The sequence below is a fragment of the Astatotilapia calliptera genome, chromosome 10, assembly GCF_964374335.1.
Source record: "Astatotilapia calliptera chromosome 10, fAstCal68.1, whole genome shotgun sequence".
Lineage (NCBI taxonomy): Eukaryota > Metazoa > Chordata > Actinopteri > Cichliformes > Cichlidae > Astatotilapia > Astatotilapia calliptera.
In genome coordinates this window covers 14,642,394-14,662,550 of record NC_137431.1, presented here as the reverse complement: position 1 = coordinate 14,662,550, position 20,157 = coordinate 14,642,394, and the positions used below count along the sequence as shown (strand labels likewise).

The window sequence follows — 20,157 nt, the reverse complement described above, 5'->3', positions numbered from 1 at the left end:
TTAGCTCATTACATGCTCTGTGTCATTATGTCACTGTGAAAACAATTTAAGACAGTTAGAAGTTCACATCTACTGAATGTCAGGCTGACCGGACTTAGACAAACCTGAGGATGCTAAAGATCAGCTAAAGTTTGATCTGCTATTGACTGCAAGGTGATTTGACATCCTTGGACCATCAAATGATTAGTTAAGTGATCTTGAGCAAAATCCTGAATGCCAGACTTTTAACAAGCCAGGGTTTTGCTACTTTTTTTCCCTTCCCAATACTGACATCAGACTGAATCTCATAATTTTAGAGACGTTAAATGTAAAACCACAAAAATAAACTTAGTAAAGGAAAGAAAAAGCGGAGAAAGGGATACTTCAAATCAGCAAATTAAGTCGATTACCTAAGATCCACAGACGGGTCCAGATTCTGGGTCTGAAAGGTGAAGTGCATTTAGTCTGCATTCTTTCTAATGGCCACCAGGGAGTAATCGCTCTCATTTTGTTCTACAAACCTCTATGATCAAATTCTCCGACTTCTCCCTTAGTTTAATACCTCCATAAACATTTACCTGGTGACTTTCTTGTCTCAATTGCTAGTTTGAAGTTCCATCTAATACAGCAAGGTGTCTATTTTGTAAATGATGGTGCTATTTAGAGTAAAAACGTATGATTAAGCCGAGTACGCTTTAGGGTGTGGCTATACTTGTGAGTGACAAGTTGCTACTGGATAAGCAGTGTTTTTGGTTTCTCAGACTTGGCTTCAAAAACCAAGATGTGGGCAGTGTGGCTACATTCATGCTTTATATACAGTCTATGATATCACCAGTGTCAGTGAGGTCAGTGAGATACATCACATGAGCGATGTTTTAAAAACAAATATTTCAGTTTTCCACTTTTTTTTTTTGACACATTTTACACAAAAAAGATAGAAAGCGGTCACCTCAAGGCTAATGCTGAGGGAAAAGTCAAAACACCGCTGAGGTCGGTATGATTTTTTGCTTTGTGGCGGTGATTTTTGCAGCTTTACATCCAGTTTTCATTCTAGACCGAAAGGACTAACCAGCTGACAAACTAACAGCTTCGGTGAATTCTCTGTGACCGTGAAGTGTCATTGCTTTGCCAAAGACAGTAAAATGACCTGCTTTGAGTGCGTTTTTACATACAACATCAACACCGTTAGAAGTCTGGCAGGAACGTTTTTATGGCTCCATGACATTTATCCAAGTACATCTTCTGCTCGCGTCTATGTTTGAATCCTCAAAACAACTAGCTCTACTAGTCTCACAAAGCTCTGCATTTCACAGGTTTTGAACATTTCATGGCAATCACTAAAACAGGGATGACATTCAGGTGTCCTAACTAAGCGGCGTCGACAATAAACGGGGTGTGAAAAAAAACGCGGCTGACAAATAGCTTTGTTTTCTACCTTTAGTGGGTCATTCTGGTCTAAAGGCTCCTCTGGCTCACACTCTGGAGGTCTTAGAAGTTTTAGATTTATATTTTAAAGACAAATTGAACTTCACAAGGACATTTCTCATTTTATGTTTTCCTGTTGAAGCTCCCATTGCATCTTCCTGCTGCAAGAAGAAGAAGAATTTCATGCATTGAATACAGTAAATATGACAGCTTTGATGATATGGACACCCTCAAGCGGCATCTGAATGCATGCTGTCTGGACCCTCTGACCACTTACTGTATATAACAGACAAACAAACAGAAATAAAGTTTGACGCTTAGCCTATAAAATGTGCAAAAGGCTTTGTTACTGAGTCGGGATGAGTTGTTGACTTTTTGCTTGTACGATATTTGCACTCCAGTGAGATCCACAGAGATGCAGGCAATGCTTTTTCTAACATTTGACCTTTATATTTTCCGAACAACTTTCACAGCAAGTAAACAAATACTACTGTTGTGCACACGATATGTAGAATATAGACCCCTTCTCTTCATCATGTTCACATATAGCTCATTACAGACGTTTGCACATCTTCACAATCCATCCTCTGACATTTGTATACTCAGGTTTTTTGCAGCTGAGACTTGACCTCTGACTCAACTGTCCATTTTTCTTCTTCAGTCTTTCTCTCTGGGACACAGCAGATCCTTAACCTCGGATTTTGGGTGATATACCATGTGCTGTGTTGTCAGTGGGCTGGATCATTTGATGGTTGGAAGTGGATGTACAGTAACCCAGATGTTTTACTTAATTATTCTGCTTTACAGACATTACATCAACAACAACAAAAATGAAACAGCTGACCCCAGGAGAACGGGAATTGCTGGTCTCGCCCTGCCCAAATTAAGCATTGGTCTGGCCTTGTTAGCAAGCTTGAAATGCTAATGTCTGATTTACATTTTATCACTTAGATTTAAAATATGCATTTTCTCTTGTTTATGCCGCTGTCTTTGCCAGACTTCCCAGAAAAAACAGCCATGAATTAAATAAGAAAATAGGTTGTGCTCAAACACCAGTGCTGTGATTTAGCAATGTTATTAGCTCTCTTGATATCACACTGTGGTCAAAATGACTGAACTTACAGAAGAACGAGCGGATCCGTGGCACATTTCATTACTTAAGTACTGGCACATCTCGTGGAAAGATGCGCTTCAAAATGGACAGAGAGATGGTACAAATTCATGCACCAGATTTCTAATGCTATTTTTTTTTTAAAGAGAACACAACTTCTAATAGCCAAAGGCCATATTGCAGAAAAGTTGCATCATGAATCAGGTGAAGTAGTACTGAGCTGATCCATCATCATTTCGTATTCTTTAGCATTTCAGACCTTAGCTCGATTCCATCATACTTACATACATACAGGTTAATATCCCTCCCTGCTCCTTAAAGGCAATAAAGGCTCAAAAATTGTCCTCTCTGTTTTGTCCAAACACACTGATTTCTTATTCATGGGGATTAATTCAAGGAATATTGGCTGGAGTCTGATGGGCTGGATTATAAGTACCGCCAACTTCCTGCTGATTTTATCTACAGCACAGTTTACAAAAACTGCATGCCAGCGTTTGCAATAGGACGGAATTAATTGTAGTGTTGGAGTCAAGACGCTCGTGAAAGTAATCTAAGCGACACCGGAAATCGTGTTACATTATTGTCAAAATAAAAGCATTCCAGAAAAAAAACAAGATACCAGCTGAGTGCGAAACTGAGATGCGCAAAGAAATGAAGTGCTTCCTATAGCGCCATGTTTTAAGATATTTTTATTCAACAAATGTGTGAAATTACAAACATGTTATCAAACAGACACCAAATATATTAGTTTGCAAATAGGAATTTATTTGTCAAAACAATGAATGGTAAGTTGTGAATCATGTAAAGGTCATATATTCTCTATTTAGTTCTCTTTTTTCCCCAACTTGCTGGTTCATTCGTATAAAATGTTATCGGCCTATATAATTTTATTTTGAAGGTGCTTGCCGGAAATTCCATAACTTTCTTTTGACGCTGCTGTTATGGTAACGAGAGTGGGCGGAGCTTGCCCGTGCCATTCGACTCTGGGTTTGATGCGGTGTTGAAGTCCTTGGTGACCAGCTTACAGTAGTCAGAGCCACGAGCGCCCAACTTTTGATATCCAGCGCACATTCAGTTCGCTGACTTACTCAGAATACAAAGTAGACGTTTTCTTCCAGTTTCAGTCTAATTTTTCGAGTAAAACCAGGCCAGCTTAGACCTGTCGCGCAATATATCCCCACCACCTTTCGTTGGGTTTTTTCCCCCCCGCAGCCAAATAGTCTGGTTGCTGAAGGAATTAAAAAAGGAAATTAAATCAGACTTTTTTTCCTGGATATTTTTCCCGAACGTGGAGATGTGGAAGAAGGTATGAAGCGACTGCTATGTGAGGACTAAATGTGTATCTAACAGATATGCAGTGAGGTGCCCTGGTTGCAGTCTGCTCGGTCATCGAGCTGAGGGGGGAGAATCTTTCTCTTTTTTAGGGGGAGAAGTCGTGTGGTGCACAAAGAGCTTATTAAGCCGAGCATACAAGTCTTTTTTCTTAACCATGCAGCCCGTGTGCTGACAGAGGGCTGAGCCTCACGAGGAGTTGCAGCACCGCGGTTTGTTTCTGCCTGTGTGTGTGTGTGTGTGTTTTTTCTAGACTTTCACCACAACACAAAGTTGGACAAGTTTTGAGCCTGCTTATAAACGCTCACTGTCAACGGAGCCACGTACGGACAGGCGTTAGTCAAAGTGTGCTTTCTCTCTGCGGCACAGTGTTGAGGCTTTTACTGAAGTCCAATTTAAATGCGGACTGGTTTTCGGTCAGTGGGTGCACAGCCGAGCTGCCAGTCGAGTGGCTGCCAGCGCCACTTGGTTTTTAATTCAAGTCGATTCATTTTTCACCTTCTGGTAACGACACCATGGAGCTGATATACCAGAGCATTGTCCTGCTGGGGTGCATCTTCCTGGACTGGGCTCTTCTGTCGACTGCAGATGAAGGTGAGTGGTTTTTTTTCCTCTTAAATATTTATTTATTTTCATATTATTATTATTATTATTATTATTATTTTCTTGACGTGCTGCCCACACTTGTCTGGGTGAGTGAAATGTCCAATTAGCATCACATCCCGTCTCTTACCAGCGGGAAGTGTCGTAAAACCACAATGCATTTTAAAAAGCATGCTGTGCAAAACACCACACAAGTCATTTTTTATCCAAGTAATCGCAGAAAAATCACGGCCACAAGCTCACTGTTACTGATAAATAGCAGTAAGAATGTCACTGTAGACACTGTGTTTGCAAGAAATGGCTTTTTTCTCCTCCATCTGGCAGTGGATTATTTAGTTTGTTTTGACAGAACTGTGTCACCGTGGTGCCAATCAATATTGTTTTGTTTTGTTTTTGTTTTGTTTTTTTACAAGCTCCTTGTGGCTTCAGAAAGGCCATTTCTAAGACCAGCTCACTATTGTTTTTTTCTTCTTTTTTTCACTTTTAAGTCATCACAAGGTTCCCACTCTGCTTCCTGGGGGATTATTAACCATCTTACCTTAAAATCAATACTAAAACATTCAGTGGATAGAGGCTAGTACAGGCGTGGTGTGGTTTTAGTGGGTTAATGTAGAGTGCTTTTAAACTTTTACATTAAGCCCTGGAGGGAAAAAGGAAATCAAAACAACAAAAAAAAACATCTCACATTTCATATCAAATGTGTAATCTGGATCATAATTTCTATTCAGTTCTGGCAGCAGGCTTGACATTAACAGGCAAATTGTCCTGGATCAGCTTTGTGAACCATGAAGGGGGAGAAACAAGGCAGCCTGAAATTATCTGTCATAATGTTAAAGAAGATGATGGTTTCAAATGGTCTGGTTTTTACAAGGGAGTATAGCTCCACATCATCAGCATAACAACAGGGGCAGTGTCTGGATAATTTGCTTAATGCAAGGGTGGAAGAGTAACTCTGAGTGAGCCACGCTGACAAAAAGCAGAGGCTGAGTGTTTATTTGTTCCTAGTCTTCTGACACGTCTCTGTCTTATTGTGACATTAATAGGGAAGTTTCGGCTACGCGGAGGGTACTGCAAACTGATTTAAGTTTGTTAAGGCTGCTGCCGAAACATCTCTCTGCAAAAGCCATTTATAGAAAATGGTCTTTGGAAATAATAGGCCTGTGTTTACCGAGGATCAAAGGATCACAACTGGGTTTCTTTAAGAGCTGTTGAACTGCAGGGTCTTTAAAAAGTACCTTACTGCTGTGTAGGCTGCTCGCTCCTGTTCACCTGCGAGGACTACGTTTTATTCCACGTTGTGCTTTTTCGTTTTTGGCACTGCTTATAACTTTGCACACAGCACTGTAGTCATATTTGCTCACTGGCTCACAGCTAGTATGTTTATTTCCCTCTCCATCACTTGTTGGCATTAGTTAATCAAGGCGAAATGACATGCAGTCTATATATTAAGTTAAAGCAAAATGCTGGCGTTTCTCTTGTAGTTTCCCAACACGTGCTTCTTCAGGTAGTTTTACTAATTTTACCATTATTCACCCCCCCCCACCCCCCCACCCCCCGCAAAAAACCCCAAACAAAACAATAAGGCTATTAAAAAAAAGCCCACTTTTTCCTGGGTATTTCCATTCCAATCGAAAACCGTTCTAAACAGGAACTCCATGTACATGCATGACTTCACATATACAGTGCTGTGAACACAAATCTGTCAGCTGCATCTGGTTTGAGGCCTCAACCCTCCCTTCTTACTGAGGCTTCCAGTTTGGCTTCATGCTGTACATACACATGGATGTGGCGTACATGACATGGCCCGCAGTTTTATTAAAGGGCTTTTAAGGATTGGATTTGCCACTTGTGCACGCACACCCGTCACATGTAGAAATTAAATTACTGCAGCTACCGAGAGCCTGAATTCTTGCGGGGAAAACTTTGTTGACTTTGTATTTTGAGAGCGTAGTATGGGATTTTCCCAGACACTTAATTTTGGTCAGTTTTCTGGGAGTTCGGAATTTGGCCGTTAGAGGAGCTGGAGATTCTCCTCCAGCTGGAGCAGCAGGTTTTTTGCAGCTGAGACTTGACCTCTGACTCAACTGTCCATTTTTCTTCTTCAGTCTTTCTCTCTGGGACACAGCAGATCCTTAACCTCAGGCTCTGTGTGGGAGGTTACGTCCCACATGTTTTTGGTGTCAGAGTTATTGAGCATCTCCTGAATAGCTTGTCAACTCGTCTCCGCTTGACCTTTTCTGCGTATTTGCAAAGATGCTGGTTCCAAACAGGTGCGGCGCAGACAGTGGCGGTGAAGAACTGGCGTGTAGACGGGAGCCGAGGCCTCGTAGCACCTTGTCGGCCGGCTCTAGAACATCTGTGTCTTGCCAAGTGTGAACAAGATGTCTGGTTTTTCGTGTCTTGGGTAATGACCCACTCCTCAGCCGGCACACTCTGGATCACTCCCCCCCTTGTTCTCCACCTAGTAGGGAATTCTGTAATGAACTGATGGGAGGGCAGATGAAGCTCACAGCTGCCAAATCTCTCCTCCTTTTCCAACTAAAGGATAAATGACTCATTTACACACCACTTGGTTGTTCAGAGCATGGATCTCTCTTCCCTCTGTCTTTGTGAAGATTAAAACACAGACCTTTTGATCAGATAATTAGTTTGGCTGGAAATTAATACCACTCTTTCTTTTTTTTTGGTTGAAATCTGCAGCGAGGATGAACACATACAGGCACACCAGACAACATTTTTGTCTGCCTTCCACAGAAAACACATAATTTACAGAAAATTATAACCACGGGTTTAAAGTATTAACCGCTATTAATAATTCCCACTTATGTACTACAATTTTAAAACATATTTGACTTCATAAATGTAAGCCATAATGACGCCTTATCCTCCCACACGCACACTCAACCTAGAAAGTGCTCATTTTGTTTCTCTCCCAGCCCCTTTATATCTTTCATGTACAATTTCTCTTTCTCAGCAATGCCAAGATGCAGCCGGTGACAGGACCACTGCAGTCTTTTCCACCTGTTCGGGTCCAGAGCTTTAATGATATGCCAACACTTATCACTTATCAGTTATCTCTTCCATCTTGCAATATGCGATGTGGCTTGAAGCCATTTTTGAGTGCTAGTGCACCTCTGTCACCCCTGTGATCATCTAAGAGGCTAGACGTAAATTCTTGATATGAGTAAATGCACTTATTTGGCTTAAATCTGCTGCAACTTTCATAAAATTGGGGAAAATGGATTAATGTAGGTGTGTTTTGTTGTTGTTTTTTCTCTATCCATTATTACACCACTGCAATTCTCCAGCGGGGTGCCATTAAACTGTAATTAAGTAATTAAAGAATGACTTCAGCTAAAAACAAATGAAAACAGTGTGGAAAGCGTGATGGGGAAAGGAAATGGCGTTTATGTTGATTTCATGTATTAATTTGAGGAAGGTTGTGCTCATTGGTCCACACTGATCACTTTACTGGTTCTCTTCTATCCAGAACAACTTGTGCTTTTCTTTCTTATCAATACATCAACTTTCCATGTTAGCCAAGTGTTATTTTTTGTAATCATTTCTACGATTCACCTTCTTTTAATCAAAGTCAACTGCACGTAGGTTTAATTGGTAGTGGAGAAATGGCTCAGTTGATGACTAAATGTCTCTTGAACTTGACGTAAACAGTTTTGAAATCCATGTCCATCTCTCTTGAACAGGAATGGGAAGTACATGTGCAATATGGATTTTTTTTATTTATTTTTTTTACTGCAGCTGTTACTTCCTTATAATTTACAAGTCATCTTTTCACATAATGCACAACAAGAGAGTGCAGCTGCCAGAGTAATATATTTGGCTGAGGCCTGGCTTGTTGGGTTGAAAAATACAGACAGCACTTTTTTAGCTTCTGGCGACGGAGCGAGGAGGGGGAAGTGTCATCCTGTCTCTTTAGCGGTTTCTTCCATATCACTTTCTCAAACCACGGCTACCCTAATGCTAAAGCAGGTGATGGTAACATCTTTTTGTGTGGCACCTGAAAAGATGCACCATCCACTCTCTATTCCAAACAATGAGTTTGCACAGCTACAGGTTGGTGCCTTGGAGGCAAAGCAGTTAGTAATGAAGCCACTTTTAAAATAGTCAACTGCGTCAAAACGTATTGTGATACTTTGTCTGCAGGTAGGCATCTTTATCGACAGAAGCGCCAAGATTTTTCACTAATGAAGTTAATGAAGCTCCTGTTCTATTTTGGTGCAGATGCTTAATTAATGTGATTAGCAGCACCTGTGTTAACCTACTATTTCCTGTCCACATGGCAAATTTTTGCTGAGTAGTAAAGGCACTGAATTTCTGGCATATTGTTAATTATTTCTGAAAAACTAATATAAAATTATTAAACCATCTGTTGAGACTATATCTATTTTTCCTTATAAAATAGGCTAACCCCATTAGCTGACAGTGGTGCAGCTCTAGCTGACAAGTGGTGCATCTCCAAAGTGTTTTGGGTGAAAGTCACATGGAATGGCGAAGGTGAGACTACCCTCTAAAACCCAACGCCCATCATCGGTTTATTCTTTTTCCTCCTAGCTCGTCCAAGGCACAACTGCTGTGATGAATAGCGTAATGCCGCTCAGTCTAATCGAAACCCCAGTGTCTCAAATGGAGAAAGGATGTTTTTTCTATTTTTTTTATCCGAGAGGCCTTACTTGAGCCTCAATCCTTTCTTTCACAGACATGTATCCTTTTCTTTTGCTACTCCTTCCACATCCTCTGTCTCCTTGATGTTTGACTGGTGCTATGCTGTTTTCTCTTGCTGACTGTCTCCCCTGCCGTGGAAATGTGGATCGTTTCCCAGAAATCCTTTTAAATGGAACCGATTTTTATAAGAAAGGGATTTGCATTTAAAGCAACCTCCCCCCTCTCTGAAAGCCTGTAGCCCATCATCCTCAGTACCTCAATCCGATGATTAGCTTCCTCAAGAGTTAAACAGGCATCTGAGTGCCACAAGTACTCTCAGTCCGTGTCTCTCTCGTTCCCTTTCTCCCCTCCTCCTCTTCAGAGAGGGATACATATGGCAGCTGGGAGTTGCAGGTGGATGATAGTTTAGCTTGGTGAGAGGATACACCCCCAGCCCATACATCCATGTCAGGCATTCACTTTGGAAAGCCAGTCTGTCCTCCACCCACACGCTACTCTCTGAGAGTGGGACACAATGGGGACAGGCTGCAGCGGAGAGGGAATGAGGCCACAGCCTATCAGCCATAAGCACCAAGGAGAATGGCACTTTTAGAGGGATGGGGGTTCTCTTTGAAGTGAGTCAAGGAGAGATGGGCAGACTGGCATGAGTCAACGAAATGGAAAGAGCAAGTGCAGTGAGGGCAAGGAGGGTGCAAGTATGTGCACGTCTGCACAGCATATAATGAGCAAAGTTAGGTATACTGCCTATTTGCATTCTTTAATCACACACCTAGGGCCAGATATGAGAGATATATGCAATGGGCTAAATATGTGATTATAATAAAGGGATTAAGAAGGCCTTTAATTAGAAGACAACAACAGAGAAGGAGCTATTTATCTCGGGTCCATCTTTCTCATTTATCTTGCACACTAATCACAGTTCTCATTTGAGGCACACCGAGTATTGTGTTGGAAATAAATCCTTTGTGAAACGTTTCTTCATGCCATTGTTGCACGATACCTTATGATGTTTTTGTCGCTACATTCGAAAATAGAATGAAGTCTTAACGGGGAAGAAGCAACATGAGGCCAGCGAGACATCTGAGGCTGGATGTGCAAGAATTGATTAAAAAAGGCAACCTTGATTTAACAACAAAAAAAAATTCTCTGCTTGAAGCACGCTCCATCAGTAGACTTGATTCGATTCGTGTCTGGGATATTTTTCCTCACTGCGTCAGAGGTTGACCTACATCTTCCGTTTGGCCGTTTTGAGTTAAAATGCAACTCATTTGGTTCGACATCAACCTGGAGAGCACGTGCATATTTGATCCTACCTTCATGCATATGTACACATCTTGAGCGTGTCTCCCAGGTACTGCTTTCATATACCACTCTGAACCAAGTGGGCTCTGCTATATACGGCATAACATAGAAGCACTGCCGTGTAGCTGCCCTCCTACAGTTCTCACACAGCTTAAAGCTTTAAGAGAATGTCATGCTCCAAAATAGAGAGGGTCAAAAAGCATTAAACACCTTTCTTTTTTTTTGCAGCGTGGTATCTTAGTATCTAAATTTCTGTGGATTTGCCACACATGAAAAAGTTCTTTACCTTCTTGTCTTCCTTCATATCCACAAATAGCTGCTCAATCCCATCCAATCATTGCGCTGTTAAACTTTGTCCTTTTTTCTGTCATTGGACAAAAGCGTGGTTTAGCAATTCAAACAGTTTGCAAACTACTGAATCCGCCTCCTAATGAAACCATAATGTAGCTGGCTGAGGAGGCAAAATAATGCTCTTTGTACTCGAGCAAATAGCTCCACATCCGAAGATGAGTTTATCTTTATTCCAGATATATCGGTCACCGCCACACAAGCAGCCAATTGCAGCCTCGTAGCGGCAATTCGTGGCTCAATGGAAGAGAATTAACTCTCAGTTGGGTCTGTTGTTGGTTGAATGTGGGAAAAGTGTGATGTGTCAGAATAAAAGGGAAAATTCTCGCCGAGAGTCTGTTCTCTTGTATCTTTACTTAGATGTGTCAATCCTTAGATGGTTTATTTAGCTGGAGTCTGCACTGTTAGCTTCAAGCTGTCCACCTCCCACAGCAGATTAGTCACTGGGAGCTGTGAGAGTGAGTGTGTGTGTGTGTGTGTGTGCATGCATTTTCTTCTGCAATTTCTTCCCCCCAAAAATGAATTGGAGATTCTGCTTTAGTCGAGGCTTTGATAAAAACTCAGTTGTAAGTACAGCAGCAGACATTTTTGGGGCTCGTAGCAAGGTCGTTAGATGCATCACAGCAGTCGATGGCTCTATGTGGGTTTTTAATCTTTTCATCTAGAAAGATTTGAAATAATATAGGTCACCTGTTATATATTATTTTATAAAAGTAAAGATTTGCATGTCTTTTCTCTCCTTTATATATATTTTGCAGCTTCCAAAGCTGTAGTGCATCAATCTTTGTGAATGAAATAGTTTGGGTGTTTTTTTGTTTTTGTTTTTTTTTTGTAGTCACGACTAAATGGCACAAAGCTCCAATCATGCTAATAATTAATCTATAGTTATCTAGCTTGCAAACTAGCTTGTCTAATTATTAAAAGACTAAGCCAGCACGGGGGTGGAAGAGTATCCTGCTGGTTAGGAAGATCATCCCAGATTTCGGCGCTGTGTGACTCCAAAGTATCCACTCTGCGGGGGTGCCAGCCTGTTACTGACCCAGACATCAGCCTTCCTGACAGGAGAACAAAAGTATGAATATCCTCTTAAGACACCGAGAAAGTGTTTGAAAACAAGAATGCAATTTGCACCTTCCCCTTTTGCTTTTGTCAGCTCTGGACTTTCAGTTTACGTTCTTCAAACTTTTAAGATGCTGACCTAAATTGAGGCTTGCGGGCATTTGAGAGCAGTGTTGACCACAGCGTAATGGTGTATGGTGGGTCAGTTATAGGGCAATGAAGTGTCTTTATAAACTGGTCACACCTGAATTTGGTCTATGAATATCTTCTGCTCTGGTTAAATAAGCAAATTAATTGCGTGCTGTAGGCCAAATGTTTATGCATGTTTGTAGAGGTATTTTCCTTCTTTGCTGTGATCAGTGTTGGAGTCGTTACTCAAAACGGCAATTATTACACATATTTCACTGAACACTTTTAAGAAAAGTAATGCAGTATGTTACCTAATTACCCCTGGGAAAAATTAATTTGTTATACTATTCGTTACATTACCTACTCGTTACGCTGTAAAATAGCTGAAACACACCGTCTCATAATCACCGTTTAACAATATAAACCTCAGGCTACAACCCCACACACCAACACAAATCCCTAATGAGGACACACATCTCTAAGTTCTTTCTCTTAGTAGAATACAAAGCTGACAACACAACCAAGGGTGGTTACAACCTGACTGCTCATCTGTTTGTTACCTGTTGAAATTCTGTATCTCAAAAGACAGAACTTCAGTGCTGATCCCAGCAGGCAGCTTTCACTCAGCTTTCACTGTGGGTTCTTGACTATCTAATCCACACTCTAGATTGCATTGCTATTTTCCTCCTCTGACACTCGAACTGAAATCAGCTGATTGTAGTGCAAATGCAAGACCCGGGATCAATAGGCAGGCAGACTAACAACTCCAAAGAATTGGACTACTTGGAAACAGTTTTCTTCAAGAACCGGTTCTCGATTCCCATCTCTCATCCAGGGTGATTTTTTTTCTGATGTATAACAAACTGAAAATTTGTGACATTTGTCTTTTTGCAGTCAAACGTGCAATTGTGGCAGTTTCTTCTACCAACTCTATCACAGGATTCAAGACCATTTTATACCCAAAGTCAATGTTAGATTGATGTTGTGGATAGACGTGATTTTTGCACGATTTTTTTTAATCTGCTGCTTTGTGCCGCTGCTGCAGCAGCTGGGTTGGAGACACATGTATGATGGTGTCAGTCATAGTGATATGTCAGCAGAGAAGCTCAAAGATTTACAGATTACACCGAGGGAGATATTGCGACAGTTTGAAAAGATTCAACTTTGTGGAAAAAACTTTGAAAAAACACTGTAAACATCATATTTAAATGGATGATTTTTCATTTAGGCAGTTTCTGTATATCTCTGTACTCCAGCAAATATCAGCCTTTGTATCAAAGAAAAACTTTTTATCTAAGGCACAGCTGTGCAGGCTTCCATAACAGAAAATGGTATTGTAAAAGTCTCAAGCACTAAAATGCACCATCTAGTAAATGTCTGTTTTGTAAGATGCTTTGCTTTCAAAATCCTTGATAATGAGTGATAGTCTTTCAAGATCAGAAGCTTGAACTGAAAGATTAAAAGGTGTAGCACCCTCGCAAAAACATACCATGGAGTATTAGGGCCACCATTTGTGCAGTATTAGGGAACAAGTTTTGTTCATTTTGAAAAAGTTTCCAAGTGCAAATTTCAACAACAAAATACTATTTATAGAATAAAGAAAAAATTAAGTCAACTCCTTTAAGATGAATTTATGGCCCAGGTTAGCTAATGTGTTTGCTGTCCAGGGATAGCGGGTCTGTGTCCAGAGAGCCTTGTTGCTAGTTTGGGGCAGTGTACAAAGTATGTGGCCACTACTGCTTGTACTGTTGTTGGTCCTTCAACAAGCCAAAGAAATCAGCAAATATATAACATACTAGAAGCTGGAGCGAAACAAGTGGTAAAAAACAATGAAACATGTCCACTACAGTCCCCGTCTGTGCTTTCCATGCTTTATTTTTATATTTGAAGTTGTTGGTTTTTTTTTTTTCTTTTCATTGCTCTTCCATTCCCGGTGAACTCCGATGTCATTCGTTTCCCTATTCCGGATCACTTGTCAACCAGTCAGCATTTGACAAATGCATACTTCATCTGCTTTCAGCAATGCAAGGTTTTGGAGAACAGTACAGGAGCATGTAATGTGGCTCTAAAAGGAAGGCGTTACTTGTCCTATCATATTTGCATTTGGTGCCCGCTTACAAGTTAATTTGTTTCTTTAATTCAGTTAACTTTCAGTAACTATCCTGTGTAAATAATGTTATATTTTTAAAAAAAAATCAATACTTATAACCCTAATTTCAAGGAGCCTTCCTTCTCTTATCTCTGTGAGTAACAACAGGGAGCGTTCATAAAGAGAAACTAGATCAACATTTTGATGCATTTCTACATCAAAATGTAGGACCATGGCCACCTTTAATTGTCTTTTGAGATACAGAATTTAAGTTAAATTGCATAATATAGGCGATTTGAGGGAAAAGAGAATATGAGTATAAATAAGAGAAGACGAATGAAACGGGAGAATCAAGAAATCAGTCAGCTGACAGGATATACGTTGCAGGTATTTTTTCTGAATTGGATAGTTATTTGTCTCTTTTTTTAAGCAAAAGTGTCCAACCATGGAGGACTTTGCTTTTTTTTTCTTTTCCCTATGATACTTTAAAAGCAAACAGATTAATTTTAAAGAGTGCATTAATCCATTAATCACCACTAGTGGTGGGGTTTCGTAATTATGGTCTCCAGATTTCAGTAAAAATGATGCATGATCTGTTCTGCCTCGAAAGTCAACACAATCAGCCAGCACCAGTAATTTGTCTTCTTTGTATTTTGGGCCTCATCAAGTTATGTGTCTGTCTTTCTAATTTTATACGTTGTACAGTATCCGAAAGCAGAATGGCTTGTGGAATAGCAGAGGTTTTGAGAATTGCACTCTACCCTGCAAAATAAAAAAAAAAGTCTCATCAAGAAAATCTTTTTAAGTTTTCCTTTGTAATTCATTCTTTCTTTTATAGGATTCTGGATCAGGAGGCCACTAGGGAGCTGGTGCAGCCCGCAACAATGTTCTCAAAAAGCCTTTCAGTTTTTCTCAGACTTGGGTTATTTTTGAAGAAGACTTGAGAAACTGTTGCCCATAATTGGAAGTAGCAGGAGGTGAATTCTCACAGTGGCAGATCAATATGCCAAAGAATGTGAAATATGCAGCAAGGCAATTTAACCAATCATGCTTTATAGAAGTGAGTGCAGGGCCTTACGTGTTTAAAACCTGAAGTTTTTAAATGTGTCTGCTTGGAATTTAATTTGGAATGATTAACAATTTGGGCAGAAAGAAGGACGATCAATTCCTTTTGCCGCTTCTTGCCAATATTAGCCAGTTGCTCGTGTTTGCGGAAGTCCATTGGCAGGTATTTTATTATAGAAGTACTCATACAGTGGGGCAAAAAAGTATTTAGTCAGCCACCAATTGTGCAAGTTCCCCCACTTAAAATGATGACAGAGGTCAGTAATTGTAAAGCTTCTTACAGAAGACGTTACAGGTCTGTGAGAGCCAGAGATTTTCCTTGTTTGAGGTGACCAAATACTTATTTTCCACCCTGATTTACGAATAAATTCTTTACAAATCCTACCATGTGAATTCATGGATTTTTTTTTCACATTCTGTCTCTCACAGTTGAAGTGTACCTCTGGTGCAAATTACTGACCTCTGTCATCATTTTAGGTGGGGGAACTTGCACAATCGGTGGCTGACTAAATACTTTTTTGCCCCACTGTAGATGTCAGCTCTCCTTAAGTGATTTTTTTCTTCTAGTTTACCTGCTTTGGGAATATACCTCACAGCTATGTGTATTTTTGTGTGTTTGAGATAAAAAAGGACTGTTTGAGTCTGAGTTGCACAAGTGCTGTTCAGCAGTTGACATCACAGGTCAAGACTCATTATTCGTAGGTGGCAATATAAAAAAGCCACGGAGGCAAGCTGATGTCTCATATCCTCTTAACCTTAACCTCTCATTTTATGCCGTGGCTAAAGCTTTTTCATACAATTGAGATTAGAGGTAAATATCCGCTGCGCGCTGACATGACTTGAATAAGTTAACAGTTTTTCTTTTCACTTAAACGCAGTTAATTAAGAGTGAATTGCAGTGCATTACAGGTGCACCCTTTGAATTCTTTTACCTTCTTATAAATCAATATTTGTTTTGTGTTTCAGAACCAACACTTTCTGGTGCGACATACAATAAAAGCTACTTTCCCTTATTCACAAAGGGTCACCACAGAGGGTAGCTCTGCATGTTTGAGTCTGTGTATTTTTATGCCAGATGCCCTTCCTGGCGCAATCTCAAAGGGATTCGTGTCTCCTCCTGGGATCAAACCAGGTATCTCTCGCTCGATAGGCGAATGTGTAAACCCTTTACGCTATAAACGTTTTACTTTAAAAGGTGAATTATCCAGGGATTAGGGCATACCTTCAGCAATGCAAGCAGTTTTAGTGTTGTAGTGAATTTATTAATAGCTAAGGAAGAGAGGGCGATCTTTCATACCGGTTCTCCAGCGTGAACTCGAAGATTCGCTGGGGAAATACACCTTCACTTGGAAATGATTAACATAATGATTCTGTCGAGCAAATCTCAGGTGACCGTGTAAGCCGGAGCCAAAACATTCAGAGGGCAGGTATTGTAGACCTGGTCTTAAATCCACAGAGCTTTGGGGTCAGTGGGTTTAATTCGGAGCACCGTTGATCTCTCTCCCAGCTTCTTTTGGTTTCTGTCCAGATTGAAGCTTCCTCCTTAACTAGGTCACATCCTGTCCTGGGACAGAAACCAACCACAACACTTATTGATATGCGTCCCTGCGGGCAAAAAAGAGAAAAGGTGTCGAGCATTAACACCTTCCCCAGCTCTTTCATCTTACTGCTCCTGTGAGGCTTACTTATAGTACCTGGGCTCATCCACATGTGCCTCGAGGGGAGGGGGTCTTTGTTATACAGTAGGTGGGGAGTGAAACTGTATCCTGCCCGGCTGCTATTCACGTGAATGATGTATGCATTGGCGGCACCAGACCAGGAGACAGGAAAAGGACAGGAACTACAGGAAGCTGGTGTCTAATCCCAGTAGACACAACTTTGTCAAAGACACACAAACACGCTTTATACACATACATTCATTTCATCACTCGCTAAGCATTCATTTTCACGTGCACTCGCCGTACAACAATAAACTGTTGAAATGTGACGGAAAATCCCCTCTTCCTTCTTTTCCGTGTCTTCATTTGCACTGTGAGATAAGCTTGGTGTACCAAAAATGATCATTCTTGCATACTGTCAGTAAAGCCTGGAACACAGTCACTTCTACCTCCTTAGCTTAGCTAATCATACAGACATGACAGCGCTATCAATATTCTCATCTAAAGCTGGCTTATTGGTTGGTAAGCTTCAGAATCTCTCTCTTTAACACCTTGCAGCCCATTACCCACGATCCTTCATTCCTCCCACTCAGCGCCGTGTTTGGCCAGCTGAGTAGAGGTGACAGAGGAGCTGGGCATTGTACTCCTCAGTCTCTGCATTTGTAACTTCACAATATGCGACACTTCTCATGTGACCAACCCAATGCAACAATCTCTGTGTCCCCAGAGAGCCTGTCTGAAAATGTGCACCATTACCGCATCTTTAAACAGTATTGCATCTCTGTCAGCTATTCTCTGTGGCGACTTTTTACTCTAAGCTGCTGCTGTGGACAATTGTAACCCATCACTCCAGCCTTAATTCCTGGCAGGAAAGCAAAACGCTGAATGTTTAAATGTGAAGCGTGTAGCTTTCAGATGGCTCCGGGGCAACAATCATGTCTGATTTCAGGATATTGGCTTTGTAAAATTACATGTGCCAGCAGTGTCCCCTGATAAACAGAAGATTCTCAGTTATAGCCAGAGGACAGAAAAACTCCTATCAGGAATCTACTTTGCTGCCACCGAGAAACAGAACGACCCTTCATATCAAACAAAGAAGACAGCAGATTATATTCCAAAACTATCAAATAAGTAGTATCCAAGTGCTTTCCTTTATTTAGCTGTTTATTAATTATTATATTTGTGTATTGATTAGAATACTTGGGAGGGAAGGAGACCTGAAAAATGGTATCATATGTTCAGTTGATGTGATATAAAAAGGATAATGTGTTCAAATAAATTGTCAAGATGACATCAAGATGTTAGCGTGTTAGCTGGACAGGCTAAATATTCAGAGCAAGTTGCTGTGGAATGGAAAATACATTGAGCCCATCCACTTTTTATACATTCGTCATCTGTGAATCCCAAATTTTCCCCTTCTCACATTCCTCTTTTTCATTATCCCTGCTCTTCTCCTTTGTTTCAATTTCGCCAGGTGTACAAGGGTAATTGGCTCTCTGTTTCTTTAATTAAAATGAGGTCTAATTGTAGCTGAAGCAGGGCAAATGTTCTTAGGCCTATAATTTCCCTATCATACTCCAGAGCCACAGAGAGAGTGGAAAATAGGCAGCAAACGGGCATGCAGGGAAGGAATGAACATACAAGTTAAGGATAGAGAATGAAGCAGTTGGGGTGGGGGGTCATTTATAATGGCTCCAGATCTTGAATATGAAGGCAGTTTGAAACCTGAACACGGCTCGATATAGAACATGGGGGTGAGGTGTTTTCTGTACATGCCCCAATTTTAAAAAATGAAGGGTCAGGTTTTACATTTCAAAAGAAAAGCATGTACAACACTCCCTGTTGTTGTCTTGCTTTGACATAGAACAGTTAAACCCATTTTCTTTTGTTTCCACAATTTTTTTTTTAACTTTTTGCCTTAACAATATTTAACATGTTGATACTGTGTTTTTTCTGTAATTGTTAGTCGAAGGCTAAGGCCTAATCATCTCGCCACCACCCGTATCAGTTTAGACTTCTCCGGTGTCTAGTATTGCGTACAGTTGTCCTGTAATTACTGTACAGTTGTTTGTTTTGGATGTTAAAATTCATCCAGATGACGAATTTTCATTGTTCCTACATTTTTCGAGCACTGGGGGCAATTTTCCGGCGGTGGGTGGTCGCCGCTGCTGAAAGAATGCAGGGGAAAAGCCAGCTTCCTCTAACAGGGCTTAAGACTGTATCTACTTCAGCGAAAGGCAAGGCCATGCAAGCACATAATAGGAGCGCTCACCATCTCATAGAAACACTCACGCTCACGCATCCTGTCTCATAAACCTTAATGATAGAGCAGTGATAAACAGTGATTACCATGCCTGTGGGGGTGGGGATTTCATCTCTACTCCTTCAGAAAAAAAAGAAAAGAAAAATAATTATAAACACAGAGGCAGGTGTGTATATGAAATGTGGAGATGTGGAAATATGTATAGCCTTTGTGGTAAGGGTGTTTTTTAGATTATGCTGGAGTGAACTCAGGGTAGACTAAATGTGGGGAAATCACCACTCTGAACTTTGTCATCCAATTATCCTCCTCATCCACCTCTTCCCTCTTTTTTTTTTTTTTTTCCCCTCTCTGCTCTCTCCAGGCTTTCCTTTCTTTTCCTTTGTCACCTTAGATTGTTGTTAGAAAGCTGGTGGGCTTCTGTGGTTTTGAAGTGGAAATGGCTGAGAAGCACGGTTGTGTTTCTTCAGCTTTCAAAGAGTGTAAAATTGTGAGATTATAAAAAAGCGAAATGGGGTATGAGAAAGGAGGACTTAATGACGAAAGCGGACCCGTTATGCTCATTTACAGCTCGCTCTTTTCGCTTTTGGGCTCTACTAGAATAGCTTTGACTTATTGACAGCCTCCTTTAATCCAACTTTTTTTCTGATTGGTTGCACCTTGCAAACAGAAGGTTTGAAGACCAGGTGGGTGGAGCCGAACCCAAACTCAGAGCTGTGTGTTTTGACCATATTAAGGATGTCCCCTCTCCATGACATTATACCGAGCCAAGATAAGGGGGAAAAAAGCTCAGGATTTACCTGAGCTTTAAGTTCAAAGGGATTATTTGCACATATGTTGAACTTACTATTTAAAACATTATAGTTCCATACTAAAGCCACGTCCCTTTTTCTTCTCAGTATGATGCATGACCTGTTGCATATGCAGTGCTGATGACAAGTGATGCCATGTCCTTGCTTTTATATGCAGGTGGAAGGCAGTAAAAAAGATTTGACTAATTTGCGTGTACAGCAGGGAGAGTGCTGCGGCGAGAGTGGGATCGAGAAGAGTGAAAATTCTGTGTTTGAGTGTGTGTGTTGGCCACAGAGAAAATGTATTAAATTAGCTGGAGAGA

At 40.8% G+C, this 20,157-nt stretch overlaps 1 protein-coding gene across 1 annotated transcript in view; it reads left to right on the top strand.

The window, feature by feature from the left end:
* The first annotated feature begins 4,153 nt into the window (after positions 1-4,153).
* The window catches only part of ephb4a (eph receptor B4a), a 39,337-nt gene continuing 23,333 nt past the window's right edge, over positions 4,154-20,157 (top strand). Inside the window, exon 1 of the mRNA XM_026181539.2 lies at positions 4,154-4,441. Within this exon, the coding sequence (XP_026037324.1) occupies positions 4,363-4,441 (79 nt within the window). The 5' untranslated portion in view covers positions 4,154-4,362. The remainder of the gene's footprint in view (positions 4,442-20,157) is intronic.